Here is a 16,952-nt window from a genome sequence, read left to right as displayed (position 1 = left end):
GAATCTTCTTGATAGCACCTCCATTTCTAGGCAACATATGTAGTCAACAAATCACTAGTTTGTATTTTTCTTCCCTTCTTTTCTCTCTTTTTAATTTTCATATTTGACCCTCTAATTTTTTATAACACCTCTTCAATTTATTTTTTTAATTTGATTCTTATTTTTTATGACTATTTATTTTATTTTAAATTATTTATAAAATTAATTTTTTTTTTAATTTCACCCTTCAATTTCCATATTTTTCATCAATCTAGTATTTTTCTATCAAGTTAAGTTTGGTTGTTCATCAAGTCTCCAGATGATTCGGCTTTCAATACCAACTCGCCCCCCCCCCTTCTGATTTCTTCAATTTTATCACCATTTTTTGTTGTTTTTACATTCGGACTCGTTTGAATAATCATAACTGAAGCGGAAATTGTGAGATACCTAAAACTTCTTGCCATGATTTCCTCAAGCGTATCGAGATCAATCCGAGACGGAATTGAAGGCTTACCCCTTCCTCGACTAGAGAACTGAATTTTACAGCCCAGCGACCATTATTAAAATGACATGACAAAAACAAGAGTGATGAAAGCAGCACAAAAGGGTTTTTTTTTGCAATGCTAATATAATCATTAATTATTGCAAATCCATAATACTGTGATGACAACATACGAACCCCAAAAATTAATGTCCCATATCACGGACAAAAGTTAATTGATACCTTAATGGAACACTATATACTGAAATGCCACATTAGAATTTTCCGGGAGGGAAAATAAAAGAAAGAAAAATCTTTCTATCGGACCTGATTTGCATTATACAAGAGTGACATTGCTAGCCTAGAAAGAAGAGAGAAAAGGTCGGCTGAGGTTAAATGCAAATACAGTCTCCCTGCAAGCCTAACTTCCTTTCCATGACTTGCAACTCTTTGTATAGCAGGTTTTAATTGATTACAGCAATCTGCCCCTGGCCTCATCCGCGGAAAAAAAAAAAAGCCAAAGTAGAAAGAGGAACAATCACTAGACTGACAACTCAGCCGCTTGATACAATCTCGTGAATGGTATCCCTGACGGCTTCATCCTCAGATCTAACAGCCAGTTTCATTGCAACATCCCTAGAACCATGAATTCCAAACTGCAACCGCACAAGCACACTCACGTTGCCTAGGAAAACACCAGATAGTAGACACGTGTGTGACCTTGAATTGGTTGCAACAACCTCTGTTCCCTGAACACCACAGAAGACAAGACAATATATAAGAAGATCAGCTAACAGAGATTATAGGGACGTATTTCCAACAAGACTTCAAATATCAAATAATGATATCATACTTGAAAAAACCAAAAGGGACCACTAAATGATAAAAATAGTTCAAATTGAAGGTCTCATTAGCATTATGCAGTTAAGGCGTCCTATGCAGCTCAAATATTGCAACTCTAATCATCAAGGGATAACAGCATAGTCTTCATCTTGCATATTTATGAAATGATATCAGAATACCAGCATTCAGTGTGATTGACTTCAGAAAGATGATCAGCGATTTTCAAGAATAGGATAAATTTATGGAACGATATCAGAATACCAGCATTCACACTCCAATAGAAAGGAACTTTCACCTCTCCAGCTATGGCCTGATTTCTTAATTCAACCTAAGAAATCAAGTGGTTCTGGTCCATTCTTATTTTTTTTTATAGTTAGTCAAATTTTCAGTAATTAACTTCATTGTGTAATCACATAATGATAAACTAACCTCACAAGGCTGCATGCCAAGAAGGTTGATGACAGCGATAACGGCTTCAGCCAAGTTCTCCCTTGGGCCAAGGCCATATTCATCCACATGCTCAAAATCATCTCCCATGCTTTCCCAAGCATTCCTGAAATTGGAGACTCCGACCTTCATCATGTAATCTGCTGCAACAACCTCAAGGTCCTCCAGTTGGTATTCATCTTCAACGCCATCGTCCTCTGCCTCACCAGTAGTTGGATCAACCTAATAGAAGACACCCAATACAAAAGAGTCAAAAAATTATACCAAGAACTATATAGTGGTTGTGAACAGAAAAATATTCCAACAAACATTTTCATTTCTCTTGAATAAACTAAACCAACTTTCTAAATGAAATTACTTCATTTTCTGTGAGAGCAAACAATTCAAACCAGTTTAATACATCAAAATAGCAAATTAACCAAGTTAAATTCCAAAAAAGTTTCATGCACAATAACTTAGAAAAAGCAAATGCATCATTGAGAATAAAGCAGGAAAATGTACCTCTTTAACAATGAACCTCAATGTGTTTGAAAACTTTCCTACAGCAGTGATTCCCTCAGGCTTCTCAAATGCCACAAAGGTTTGTCCAGGTGTGTCATAAGGAAGAGATCGTAAAGGCTTGGATGCTACTTCTGCAAAGTTATCCGCTTCTGACGAATCCACAATAACAGAGACCTGAAGTCATCAGAACAATTTGATAAGATAGAACCGAGTAGACAGAAAAGTAAATACAGCTCTCCAAACATGTCGTTACATTTTCCAATAATTGCTCAGGAATCGTGTTGGTGCAGTTGTACTGGAACACAACATGCCTATCAAATATGTGCTTAACAACATTAACTGCATATTCTGTTTCTGCTTCTGTAAGCTCCACAGGTGCCGAGGACTGTAGAAAGAAAGAGGAGAAATAAAGAAAGCTCACATTTAATCATTCCTAACTCAGCAATTCAAAAACATAGTGTGCCATGTGGCAAGAAATAATTTGGATATAGAACCTTGAAAAGCTTCCCAAAGTCCGAAAACTCTGGAATAGAGGAAAGAAGCCTTTCGTAAGCATCAGCGGTAGATGGAGGACCAGCCGGAGGAGCTCCAAGACCAGTTGGCTTTTTGCCTGGGGCTTTCTTCTCAGCAAGCGGCTGGGACTTGACTTCTTTTGGAACAGAATCAATATCAAAAGGCTCTTCAGAAGGCTCCTGCATCAACAGAAAACACATGAGATGAATACAATAGCAGTGCAAAATGGGCAAGATGGAACAGAAAACTCACATAATTTTTCAAACTTGTCTCCAGATTCACAAGAGGGATATCCAGGTCTCCAAAGAGAAAAGTCTTTGTGTCTCCATCAGTTTCAACCACTTCACCATCACCCCCAAGTGTGCTGAGATAAAGTGTTGTTCTATCACGAACCTGCAGACAAGGAAGAGGAGATACTTCAAAAAAATAACATGTGAAAAAACAACACAAGTTTTTGAAGAGGTAGGATTGAACATGATTAACAAAAAGCGTTCTTTCAACAGGAGGTTCATGCATGTGCACACAAACATATTCATGGACTTAGACTCCATGAGATGTGTATGATGCTAAAAAGAGTAATGTGTCAATTTATATAAACTTTGCAAAGTGCACTATTCTAAAGAATCTCACCTCATCATCACTGTCAAAGATACAGCGCCTCAACAGGACAAAAATTCGTGGCTGCAACACAAAACAACAATAAATTTTCCAGCTCATGTAAGAAAGCAGTCCGTCTTTAATGAAAGTAGTCATACCAGATACCACAGGACACAAGTATGCAAAGATCATGCCCACAGTACCTTCAGTGCGTCAACCATAGCACCAAATTTTGCCAGAGTGCTCACAGCAGCAGCCCGGACAGTAGCATTCTCAAGATGCACACGGTTGTAGATATAGCGTATATATTTGCTGGGATCTGTGGTCTTTGGGCCTTCAATCCCCAGAAAGTGGAGTATCTAATAAGGCGAATGAAATAGCAACTAACATAGTTAGATGGGGAAAAAAGAATAACAACATCAATAAACGCAGCGATCTTATGAATGATGAGAAATGCTACCTGTGTGGATAGATAGGTAAATTCACAATCTTCAATAAATTCACACAAATGAAGTAAACCACTTTCCTTTGCTTCAGGGATATCTCTGATAAGGATCACAATTGAATCTACAATAGCCTTTTTGTATTCAAATCCTCCTTCCTCCCTGAGAATGTTGCTTAAAAAGTTCATCCTGAAAGTAACAGCTAAGAACATTAGCATGGGCTATGTAACAAGGGATTATATATATAGAGTGAAATGTCCATGAAAACATATAATTTCAAATAATAAATTCTCGGAAATATTGCTTACAATGATCTATACTTCAAGGGAAACTTCAAACACAGTGACCTTATGGCTTCCACAACAACAATTTTGAACTCATCAGCTATATCTGACATGAAATTTGTTATCTGCTTCATCAAGCGATCCACACTTGATTCATTTCCTGTCTTAAGTAGAGTGGTGATTGCAAGAGTGGCAATGCTTCTGTTCTGGTCAGAAATTAAGCTCTCCATATCAATATTGCAGTTTGTGACAGCCATGGGATGAGTCATGGCCACCTGCAAAATATTCAAGTCATGGTCAGCATATATGATGTGAAAATTTCCAAACAAGATGATGATAAATCTTTTCAGGTAATCAACATCAATGAAAATTGAGCAGTTTAATATTTCGCACGCTCCTCTCGTGAACAAAACACGGCCACTTTCACTGGGACAAAGCACAAAAGTTCCAACAACCCCATCACCAAAATCTGATTCCCCAGCATTCTGGAAAACTACCAGAGCAATACAACACACTCCCTTGCACGAGCAATAACCCTACAATCTACATTACTAGCATCAGAACATTCGACCATAAAAACAGCCAGTCACAGCTTAAAGTAAAATCATAACCTTGTTCAAAGTGCGGACAGCTGCAAATCTCAGCACAGGCTTGGAAGAACTCAAGAAGAGCTGGAGAACAGTGATCGCTGGAGTCAATTCTCGGTTTGTCACACCACTGAGCTCTGTAATTGCTCTGGCAGCCTCAAATATCACCATTTCAGCCTTATGGCGCAGACAACTCTCCAGAAAATCATAGAAAGGGCGGTCCCCTGTTTGTGTGTTAGCTGACTCACGAATAACCTGCAAAGAGTAATAAAGCCATCATCGTAGCTCACATTAAATGAGTGACAAGTATCAAAATATATGTCTGACTAGAATAGACTAACCTGAGTAGCATAACGTATTAAGAGGCATTGAGCCAGTGGTGAGCGAACAGTTCCCCTAGTCAAACTAGTAACTAACTTACTAACAGCAAGTCGATCGTTCTGTCGTATCTGCAAGTTTGGAAAGCACAAGGATTCTTTATTGTTATTGATATATTTAATTCAACATAGGACCTCTATAAAAGTTATTTTTCCAAGAAAGCAATGGGGCAAGGCAAATTAAACAAGTTTAAAATCAACCATTAAATTTATTTCCTGGGTCTCGACTGTTATGTGAAATACAAACTCAGACATTAGTAACATCAAGGCTGTTATGCAATGACCTTATGAAGAGCAGCACTTCAATTCTTTTATATATAAAATTTACAAAGAAACTCTCAATGCCACGTCATTATATCTTCACTTAAACTTCTTCTACCAACAAAACCATAGGCCGTTATTTGATTTAAATCTCATAGGAGGTTCCAAATTAAGAAGAAGAAAAATCCATTAATGCTGATCAAACTGGAAAATATACTTACCTGCTGGAGCAAAGCCAGTGCATGGAATTGTACAAGGGCAGCCCTTGACTGTACAGCTTCTTGAACCTCATTACTCCACCTTTTGACAATCTCTGGGTTCGTCTGAAAAACATTAACAAATATATTAGAAATTTTGGAGAGGGAATTGGAAAAGAAAACAATTTGCTACAAGGGCAATTACCCAGTACCTGGAGTAAATGAATCCCACTGACCAAGGCTGCACTAGCAACCACTGGATTCTTGTCAACTATTGCTTGTTTCAGATATCGTTCGATCTGGGTAAGAAGGGTTCCATCTGTTATCCGACAAAGCACACGGATGGCATTTGCTCGGTACATATCAGTCTTGCTATTCATGTCCTTCATTAGGGAGCTTGTGACAATAATAACCTGTTGATAAGGAACATAATTGGTCAGTAATCAATACTTTGTACATCTCCAAAAAAAGATTAGACTTGAAAACAAAGTTAAAGCATAGCATACAACCTCATCTGCTGATGGCGATAATTCCTTTATAATCAAATAAACCATTCTCCTCAAACCGAAATCTTTCGACTGGAAAAGCTTTGTCACGGAAAAGAAAACTTCTGTGGCTTCAGTCTACAAAGATATTGAAAGAAAAATTAAGACATTTTTTCATGTATGAAGCTTTAATATAGGAATTACAAAAGCAAATTCATCCAAACAGGGTCAATTACACAACAACAACTCTTTGAGAAAACAAAAGGATTTTACAATTCCTAAAATAATTAAGATTTAAGCTCTCTAGCAGAAACACTATACCTTGGTGAAGGAATCTCCTTGGTTCAGTAGATAAAGAAGCTTTGTGATAACCTGCAATTAAACAAACACACCAAACCCCGGAAACAAACTAACTCCGGTTATCACCTAAAAATACAAGCTACAGCAAAAGATTAAGGCAACAGAAAACAAAAACCTGAGAGCATCTTCTCGGATCAAGTTGAGGATCATTAAAAACCCTAGCTTCCTGAAGAACAGCGCCCTTCTCAATCCCCAAAAACGGAGAGTACTCTGCTGTAAGAGTAAACATTACATGGTTTAAATATTAAAGGCCAGCCAAAATTACACTCAATTAAAAAGTAATCCTCAAAGAATCTACGATTCTGAAGGACAGGGCCTAATTAACAAGGAATTACACGAATTGGATCAATAATACAAAAAGTCACACTATATCACATTAGAGCAGGTGAATTTAATCGGATTTAAATCGAATCAACAATCTACATTGTAATTTAGGGCTCGAAAACACCCTAGATAAAACACAGATCAGATCAATAAAATCAAATCTCACAATCTCGGATCCGATTCTTAATCAAACAATACTTAACAAACGCATTAAAATTATCCAAAATGGAGCAGATCCAGAACCTAGTTATTGATCTGATTCTATCACCAAATATTTGGAAATGAATCCCTAAATTGAATCAAGAAAGCCTAAATCGAACAAAGAAAACGGTAAGAGAAACGGTGTCAGTTCGTGCAAAAATGTAACAAATTGTCGAGAATCAAGACAAGCGGAATTACCTTCATCGTCGTGATCATCGTCTTTTTTCACGAGAGGTTGTGCCATCGCCAATTACGTTAATAAAGTGCAGGATATGTGGTTTATTGCTTGATTCTCTTCTTACTGTGAAGGCACAAGTGAAAGTTTTTGAAGAAGAGCTCTCTGTGTGTATTGTTTTCTCTGTGTCCTGTCTGTATTGTGTTTTGAAGAGGAGCGGATTAAATCTCATGGGAGTGAGTGATGTGGAGTCTGTTAGAAGTGATGCTATTAACAAATGAATGAAAGCCACGTTTATGTGGAACTGTTTTCCCCATTTTCTAACCTCAGGATTTTGGGTTTAGCTTCTAACAGCCCGCTTATTTATTTATTTTTTCGTGTTTTTAAATAAAATATATATTTTTTATTTTTCAAGTTATTTTGGTTAATGAGTATTGTTAAAAATAATTTTTAAAAAATAAAAAAATATACTATTTTAATATATTTTTAAATATAAAAAATTTTAAAAAATAATTATTATCCTATTTTTATATAACCATGAATCACTAACTCGCAATCTTAATTTTGTGCATGCAAGATAAATAAATAAAATTATCGGATTGAGTTTGAGGTACATGACAAAAATACTTATTTGTCTCTAGCTTTAAATACTTTTTTTTTATTAACATGAATATTTTGGATAACTTACATATATTTTAATTAATTTTATAAGTTATGAAGTTAATAACCATGTAAATTTTTAGTGACTTCGAGATTTATGTGATTTAAACTAGTGATTTTCTAGAAAATAAATCTAAAATATATACAGTTAAGCTACAGCTTTCAAAATTTCTAGCTTTAAATACTTGTGAAAATCGGTAGAAAACCTTCTCTATAAATTTGAGAATTAAAGTATATGATATGAATTTGGTTTTAAATTGGATAGGATATGTCATTGGTTTTTACTGACTGCTTAAGCTGTAATAATTTAATTTACGACTAAATTTGATTTAAATCTAGATAGAAAAAAAATATAAAACAAAATTATTTAAATAAAAATAATTAATTTAAATTAATCCGAGAAATCAGATATTTTTTTAAGTTAGAATTGCTATCCATGATTTGAATTATGAAAGCACATTAGGTGGGCTTTAATTGTTGGCTTTTGGTGTCGTTTTGGGAAAAAAAAAACTTGAAAAATTTTATAATGATTAAGGGTAATTAGTATGGTTCTATTAGTTATTTTTTTAATTTATTTTGAGAAAAAAAATAGATAAATACAAGTATGAAAAAAATATTCTTATTAATTTTTATATATTTTATTCTTATTCTCCAATGTTTATCTTTGTTTTTTAATGTGATTGTTGGGGTGTAAATAATAGATAACACTATTTGCTCCTATCCCATCGCATGAACTGCTCAATTTTCATTGTGTGCGTGCCGTAATTCGAAATTCTTCACGCGGTTGAAATTGTGACAACTGTTGTAATTTAAAATATTTTTTTATTTAGAAATATTTTAAAATAATATTTTTTTTATTTTTAAAAAATTATTTTCAAAATTAACATATCAAAATAATCTAAAAATATAAAAAATATTTTTTAATAAATTTTTTTAAAAAAACACCATACACACTCTAAATAATCTCATAGGAAGTTAGACTTAGCAACGTGAGATTAATGATGCTGGCTTGGCATTGCTTATTGGGATTTCTCGTGTATAATTAAGCTGTCGTATTTGGATCGTTGGCACTAGCTACATTCCGTATTTAGCTCTCTAAACAACAGTTTTTAACACGAAAAAATTACTGAATCCACCACAAGAACTCCATGGATAAACATGAACGGTTACAAGTGGCGGAAGTGGCGGAGGTAGGGGGAGGCTGGCAGGGGCCCCGGCCCTTCCAAGAAAATATTTTTTCCAGCCTTTTTTTTATAAATATTTATGATTTTAATAAAAGTAACTAAAGGTTTTTAATTTGGGCCCCCTGATATTTTGTTCTTGTTCCGCCCCTCGTTACAACAAAAAAAAAAAAAATCGATTGATATTAATATTTCTCATCTTCTTAGAGCTTGAATCTCTCCTTAATTTGTAATTAAAAAATGTTCCGGTCATTTCTTCACTGCTGGGAGAGGAAGGGTCGAACCCGTAATGGCTTGTCTGACTGGATCCCTACTTGCATATTCATTCTCGTGGCTACCTAAACATCCCCGTATCTGTGATATACAAGCTGTTGTCGTGTACGCAAGGGTGGATGTGGGAATTTTTTCTGGCTACTAAACAAATATATAAATTATTTTTTTAATATTAATTGTTAATTTTTATATATGAATTTATGAAGTTAACAATAAAGTTTTAATTCAAAATATATTATTTAAAATATTAAAAAATAAATTTAAAAGTACATAAAATTAAAATAAAAGTTAAAATAAACTATTAAAGCTATATTCTTCGATATTATATAAAATAGAATTCATCTATAATTAAATATAAATCAATATTGTAACAATTTCTCAACTTGGATAAAATAATAATCTTGTATCAATTGAAAAACTAAATAATTAATTTCCCTCCTCTCTTAACTCCTCATTCCCTCACCTGATTCTTTTTTAAATTAGTATTTTATAAGTTGGACTTTGTAATTTTACAAGGTTATTATCTCACTTTTCTAAAAAAATTCCATTGATTTTTTTTTTTATGTTTCCCCTTACTTTTTTTTTTTTCTCATTCTTCTTCTGCTAGTATGCAACATATAAAAGGAATAAAAAGCTTATTTGTTTTTTTTTTTAAATGACAAATAACCATTTTACCATTAATGAATCTTTTTGCTTCTATTTGATTGTTCTTTTTTTTTTATTAGCACTACTAAACTTCGTTTATCCTAAACTTTTAATCAGATTTTATTCAATATATTTTAAGGTTCCTTGTAAAATTTCAGCTCAATCTGATGGTCATATTGAAAATTACGTCTACTAACATAAAACTTGACAAATTGTGATTTTTTATCAAATTTCTGAATCTTTCAAAAAGTTCTAAAATTCTAACATAAGCTAAAGCATCATGCTAGAAGGCTCCACACAAATTTTTAGAATTTTAAAATAATCCAATCAAGAATTACAAAATTTTTTTTACATAAAACTAGTCAATTTATAATTTTTCGCTTAAAAGATTTGTAGATATTTTCAGCAAACTTTTTGTTTAATGTAAATCATCATAAAATATATTAAAAGCTCTCCTTTCATTTTAATCCATCAATATCTAACATAATCATTTATTGCACCGAAGCCTTCAAGAGTAAATTTACTGCACCTAAGCCTTAATCAGTATTTTAATATATTGATGATTAAAATCTTGACATGGGCTATAGCACACCAAAGCCTTCAATATGGCACCGCCCTTGCATGTACTTGTAATATCTGTTTGCTTCTCTAGCCTTTCCATACCTGTTTTATGCAACTTGAAGGGGGTGTGCTAAATAGAAAGTCAAAAATAATATATATATATATATATATGTGTGTGTGTGTCATTTTGGTTCTTCATACTTGTTTCATATGCTTCAAAAAGAGTGCTAAATAAAACATCAAAATATATTCTCTTTAAAAAATAATATTCCCACATATCTTTTAAAAAAACCAAAATCAACAAAGTGGACCAACAAAAAAATAAATCAATTAAACATAATCACATATAAAAAAATAACATCAAACTCACTAAAAAAATTTAAAAACTAAAATACTTATTTCTTCCGTTTCAATACAATATATTAACTTTTCAAATAATTTATTTCCATTAAAATATATATAATAAAAATAAAATATATTATTCAAAATATCATTTTATCAATCTAGTTCTTACAAGTTCTGCAAAAAGGGTATTTGCATAGCAAGTTAAAAATTGCGAATCCCTTCTTAAAATATACATGCTACGGGTCAAAATGGCAGATGCTAATTAGAAAATTGCTTTGATTGTACCCGAGAAACACGTGTTGACTTAAATGTGCCAACAGCAGGAAATTGCTTCATACGTTAGACATTCAAGTAGTTGAGCCTCCCGGAGAAAACATGACCGTATCTTGCCGCGCTCCTTAATTTTGAAATAAGATTTTCTTGAATGGGAAATAGAGGGTCAATATCAAGATCGCGGCGGCTAATCAAGACGCTAGAGATTCTATATAGAGTGATATTGATGTTATCGATTAGACACTAACTTTACAATTTAAAATTTTTAATTTAAACGATTTTTTTAATGCAGAATGCATTAACTAATTAATAAAATTAAAATTAAAATAGTATGAGAATAGATTTGACACCTTAAACTTTTAATTAAGATTATCCTTTCTCTAATATTATTTTTCATTTCTCCTTTCAAAGAATGTAAAAATAAATAATTTGAATATATAGGAGTTTATTCTCTTTTTTTTCAATAAATTTTCCAGGGTTAAACTAAGAAAATAATCAAATAAAGATAGCATTAATCTTCTATGGATAAAAATAGAACTGCGAACATTATTGTAAGTGATCTTTTATTCAAATAAATTAGACATGTGAATGCATGTCATACACTTATGAGGTGTCTTTTATTCAAATAAATTAAACATGTTAATGCATGTCATGCACTTATGAGGTGTTCCTGAGAAAAAATATCGCAGGCATGGTTACGAAAACCACTCCACCTATCAAGTTAATTTGAGATTTGGATCGAGTTTTAAATAAGTAAAATTCAGCTTATAACTAACCCAATTAAACTTGGATAATTTAACACAACTCAAGTAAAACCTGACTTTTTTTTTTACAAACCCAAAAAATATATAATTAATTTATAATTTTCTAGTCTTGTATTTTTTTTATAATCTATATTCACATGAATTTTTTTTTATTTTTTTGACTTGATTATATACAGTATAAATCCAAATTGACTGTTTTTTATCTATTCTAAATAGAATATATATATATATATATTTTTTTTAGTATAATCCTTTGGCCGGGTCAAATTCCCGGCCATGATTGTTGGGTACGAGTCTCCTGTGCATTATTGTGATCACGTGGTTTTAATAGCAATTCTATTGATTTTTTTTTTTCTTTTTACTTATTATTGCAAGTTGAGGAATCTTGTACTTCTGAGAATATTCCTGGAACTACGTACAGCTTTATAATCCAAAAGCAAACGAACAAATTTCCAACGATTTTTTTTTAAAAGCCTCATGTTTTACAATTTATTATTATTAATGATTTTCTTTTGACTTTCAGCAATTTCCTTATAGTAATTCTGACAAACTTATAAACAGCGGTAGTTCATCAAAGTATCCAAACATTAAGGGAGAAATTAGTTAAATTATCATTACATCTCACGCCCAAGTATATTATTTGTTTCTAGAAGTTTTTGATTGTTTTCGATCTGTCTCTCTGGTTATAGAGTTATTTTTCAATATATCATTTTGAATTATTCTCTTCCGCTGGTTTTTAGAATTCATCAGGAACTGTTTTCAAACCCATCCTCTAGCAAGCCCAGGGAGGGCACTTGAAAGGGATTTTACCCTATAACTTAATTGCGTTAGCCTAGTTAATTTTGAGATATAGTTTAACTGATCAGATTTTATATTTATTTTTTATAAATTACCAGTTTCAATTTCATAAACTTTAGAAACATTAAAAGTTTATATGATTGTTGATTTTAAAATTATAAAATTAATTGAGGTATACACAAATTAATCCATACATCCATATTAATAAGTAAAAAAATAAAAGCGTAGCATGTTGACCATTACTTTACCCCGCTTTTTCTCTTACCAACAAAGAAAACAATAGTTGAATTCATAAAAATATCCTCGCTAGCAAAAATCTAACAAACCTGACCTAATTTATTAAAAAATAGTGATGAAAATAATAATTTTTTACACCACATGACAGATAATTTCCTTCTAAAAAAATTATTCGACTTTTCAACTATATTTAGTGTACAGAAGAAAATTAAAATACGATGACATGTTCATTTACTGTTCATCCTTTGCAATATCATACTCCGTCAATGTTCTTGTTCTCATTTTAGTATTTTAACTTTAGTTTTTTTTATTTGATCCTAGCAGGGCATGTTTTCGTGGATTTTTCCACTTAAATGCACATGTTTTGCGGTATTCTCGGCATTAAACTAGCCATCAATTTTGCGGGATTTAGTTGTTGCTTCTCCTTGGGAAAACAATTGAGAGACACGGGATTAAAATTTATATAAATTAAAAAAACAAAGGTCTTTTTCATAGCGCACAAAAATATCCAGTGATTCCTGGGCTAGGCTTTTATCATTATTTTTTGGATTCTTTATATCTTAAAATAAAATCTATTTACATAATTAATTAATATTGGTTTGTTATAAATAATTCAATTATTCCATGTTTTTAATGATATTTTCTTTTTTTCATTGTGTTTTTTTCTTAAAAAAATCATACAACTCAAATTATTTAAATTCTTTAAAATTTTAATTCTCATCATTACAAAATTAAATGAAAATAAGTTATAAAATTTTTCATGCAACAAAGGATGATGTATTTGTACCAAGGCAAATAATAAATATAACCATGAGTAAACTTAAATAAAACATATCTTTTTTTTATAATTTTGATAATTATAATTTTTCATAATATAATTTTTCATCACCACGTTATTAAATAAAAATATGTTTCAAAAATCGCCCCTGGCAAATGGCTATTTTATTATTGAATTACATAGATTTTGAATTTTTCAAATAAGAGTATTTCATATTTTATATAAAAATATTCACAAACTAATAAAAATATAAAAACACGTTAAAAACAATTAAAACTGTTACGACATTCTTGTAACAATCTTAAAATACAAAAGATAAATTAAGCTAAATCTCCAATATGATAATACGTCACCGAACGAACTGTCATTCCAGAAATTTCTCCGAAACAAGATAAATAAATAAATAAATAGATTCCATAAATTACAGGTCACTACCAGCTTTCACTAACCAAGCAGGCTCTAATAAACTAGAAAAAGTCCGACCATCTCAGCTGAACTCAAAAAAGAAAAGAAAGAGAGAGAGATATAAAAACAAATGAGCGCCTCCTTTCTCCTCCTCTTCCGCAAGAGTAATTAGCAGAGAGAAGATCGGCTCAGCACTACTCTAAACACACCAAAAAAAGAAAAAGAGAAGAAATCTTCAATCTCTTTCCTTATTTTCTATTTTTCAGAAACCAAACAGAGATCAATCGATTAAAACAGAGATGCCTTCCCGTAGAAGAACTCTCTTGAAGGTCATCATCCTCGGAGACAGCGGGTCAGTCACCTTACCTACCCCTCCCTCTATTGCTAGTTCGATTTTGAATTCTAGGGTTTGCCTAGGCGGATCCTAACAGATCCTAAATTTCTTTCTGATTTGTAGAATTGTTTATCTATTTGGTTGAATTATACGTTTTTCTGGTACCCAGATTTTTCTCAATTTCTCAGGCTTTGATCTGTATTTTGGATTTAGATTTACTTTGAATGCCTTTGCCCATGTTTGTTTGCTTTGATTGATTTCAATGAAGTAATAGAATTTGTTCGCGATGTGCAGGGTAGGAAAGACCTCTTTGATGAATCAGTATCCTTTTGACCTGGTTGTTATCTCACTAGTAATTGTTTGAGTATATAAAACAAATCTTTATTGCATGCTATACTGCGAGATGTATCCTGTTTTGGTGTTGTTTTTCTTGACGTAATGCTTTTAGATATGTAAACAAGAAGTTTAGCAATCAATACAAGGCGACAATTGGAGCTGATTTCTTGACTAAGGAAGTTCATTTTGAAGATAGGCTCTTCACTTTACAGGTTGGTAGTGCTAGTAGCCTAAGCGCCTTGTTATTTCATTGATGTGACTCCAATTTTAGTAATGTAGTAAAATTGTGTATGCTTTTGGCAGTTCATAGATGCTTTTTTGACGTGTATACTTTTGGGAACTGAAAGAATTTGACTGACATTGCAAAATTCTTTTCATATCATTACAGTGTGTCGAGTTGGAATGGATTTACGACTCACGTTGTTACTTTGTAAGAGCAAAACGAAAATGAATTGAATTGAATTGAATATAAGTCTCCATATTATCCCTAATAGAATACATGTAAAAGAAATTCAGTAAGTAGTTTCCTTGAAACTTATTGTGTCTTTGTAAAAGCTCACATGAGTTTTGATGTCAATTTGTTTCATGCTATCCAATTATATCAACTGGACAAAAATGAACTTGAGTAATTGTATTCCTTCCCATTTATTGGATTCCAGATGGGGTCTAAGTTGGTCACTGTTCCTGCCACTTTGTGGGAGAAGCTTTCCACATTGATTGCTGTGTGCATTTCGTGTCCTATGGTGTTAGGTTGGCAATATACCTGTGCCAATACTTGATTATTGTATATCCTGTGCAACTTGATTCCATGTGTTATTACAGAAACAAAAAATTCTCTTGCTTGCCAATCATGCCATTGGATTCTTAGTCAACCCTCCTGTGTGTCTCAAACTCTTAAGAGTGTTTTGTTGGATTGCTGCACCCAAACATTTAGCAAATCCTTTTATTTTGGCAGATCTGGGATACTGCTGGGCAGGAAAGATTCCAAAGCCTTGGTGTTGCTTTCTACCGTGGTGCTGATTGTTGTGTTCTTGTATATGATGTCAATTCGATGAAATCTTTTGATAACCTTAATAATTGGAGGGAAGAATTCCTCATTCAGGTATTGCTCTATTTATTTTCAATCTTGCAGAAAAGCATATCTATGAAAATATGTGATTTTATTTTGAAGCTGATCTGCGATGATGATTCGAGAAAAAAATTGCAGGCAAGCCCTTCAGACCCAGAGAATTTCCCATTTGTTGTTCTTGGAAACAAGGTCGACGTGGATGGTGGAAATAGCAGAGTGGTATGTATCTTGAAGGTGTCACACAACACTCCCCCTTTACCTATTCCGTTCTGTGTAGATAAACATCAGCTTCTTGTGAATTCCAGGTTTCAGAGAAAAAGGCACGGGCATGGTGTGCTGCGAAAGGGAATATCCCTTACTTTGAAACCTCTGCCAAGGAAGGCATTAATGTTGAGGAAGCTTTCCAATGCATAGCAAAGAATGCCCTGAAGAGTGGGGAAGAGGAAGAGATGTAAGTCAGAAAGATTAGCATATCTATTTTCACAACTCACCCTTTATTTCTGCTTTCAGTGAATACATTGACTAGTCTGATAAATTTCTCACATCAGAATCTGAGCTTGCCATTAAAGTACAGCACGGTACTTATTTTGGACAGCAATTAGCTAGTAAAGATTGCTGAATATCTGATCCGATGATCTTTTTAAAGCAATTAATTTGGACTTGTTAACAGCTACTTCATTTTAAAAAAAATCTGCTTGTTATTTTATTAATTTTCCTAAAACATTGAATAGCGCTCGTTATCTTTTTTAACAGCGCTAACAGATACTAATAGCACTCTCTTTGTTTTTGTGTTTCCCGTGCAAATTGTGGCATGAAGATACTTGCCAGATACCATTGATGTCGGAACCAGCAGTCAACCTAGGTCAACTGGATGTGAGTGCTAAACTATAGCCTGATTCTTCGGCAGCAATAAATCATCTTTTATAGTGCTACAAACAATTGGGCTGTTTTTAGCCCTTCTAATCGTTGTGTACGAGGCTAGACTGTAAATTAAGTACTTGTGGGAAAAAATTGTTCCACGGTGCTGGATACGGTGCCGTCGTGTAAAAACTGCTGGATTTGTTCATGCTGTGTTTGATTTTTTTTCCAGGTGCCACGCCGCGCCATTTGTTCTTGTTATTACTTACATCATGCTGTTACCTTTTCTTTCAATCAAGAAATTTGTTTGAGAACTTCAAATGTTATAGTTTCATCCACATAACTACTGCAAGGCTCATCTATCAATTGAAATTGCTATA

General features: G+C 32.8%; 2 protein-coding genes across 3 annotated transcripts; one reads left to right on the top strand and one right to left on the bottom strand.

Annotated features, from left to right (window-relative positions):
* Positions 1–666: 666 nt before the first annotated feature.
* LOC118058757 (coatomer subunit gamma) lies at positions 667–7,310 on the bottom strand. 2 transcript variants are annotated; one of them, XM_035071509.2, is made up of 18 exons: positions 7,079–7,310; positions 6,471–6,568; positions 6,317–6,367; positions 6,020–6,133; positions 5,723–5,923; positions 5,535–5,636; positions 5,017–5,124; positions 4,700–4,930; positions 4,113–4,363; positions 3,822–3,993; positions 3,565–3,720; positions 3,395–3,445; positions 3,017–3,157; positions 2,746–2,943; positions 2,505–2,636; positions 2,252–2,425; positions 1,733–1,972; positions 667–1,209 (listed from the first exon to the last, which is right to left on the bottom strand). In XM_035071509.2, the coding sequence occupies exons 1-18, from the start codon at positions 7,122–7,124 to the stop codon at positions 1,015–1,017; spliced, it is 2,661 nt and encodes an 886-aa protein (XP_034927400.1). In that variant the 5' UTR covers positions 7,125–7,310; the 3' UTR covers positions 667–1,014. The 2 variants fall into 2 exon arrangements, with proteins under 2 accessions (XP_034927400.1, XP_034927401.1); XM_035071510.2 differs by having other exon boundaries at positions 6,471–6,565.
* A 6,698-nt stretch (positions 7,311–14,008) lies between these two features.
* On the top strand, positions 14,009–16,840 carry LOC118058756 (ras-related protein Rab7). Its single transcript, XM_035071508.2, has 7 exons — positions 14,009–14,327; positions 14,604–14,630; positions 14,758–14,857; positions 15,601–15,747; positions 15,853–15,933; positions 16,020–16,165; positions 16,532–16,840. The coding sequence occupies exons 1-7, from the start codon at positions 14,275–14,277 to the stop codon at positions 16,596–16,598; spliced, it is 621 nt and encodes a 206-aa protein (XP_034927399.1). The 5' UTR covers positions 14,009–14,274; the 3' UTR covers positions 16,599–16,840.
* The last annotated feature ends 112 nt before the right edge of the window (positions 16,841–16,952 follow it).

The sequence above is a fragment of the Populus alba genome, chromosome 9 (assembly GCF_005239225.2).
Source record: "Populus alba chromosome 9, ASM523922v2, whole genome shotgun sequence".
NCBI lineage: Eukaryota > Viridiplantae > Streptophyta > Magnoliopsida > Malpighiales > Salicaceae > Populus > Populus alba.
This window is presented reverse-complemented; position numbering and strand designations above follow the sequence as displayed.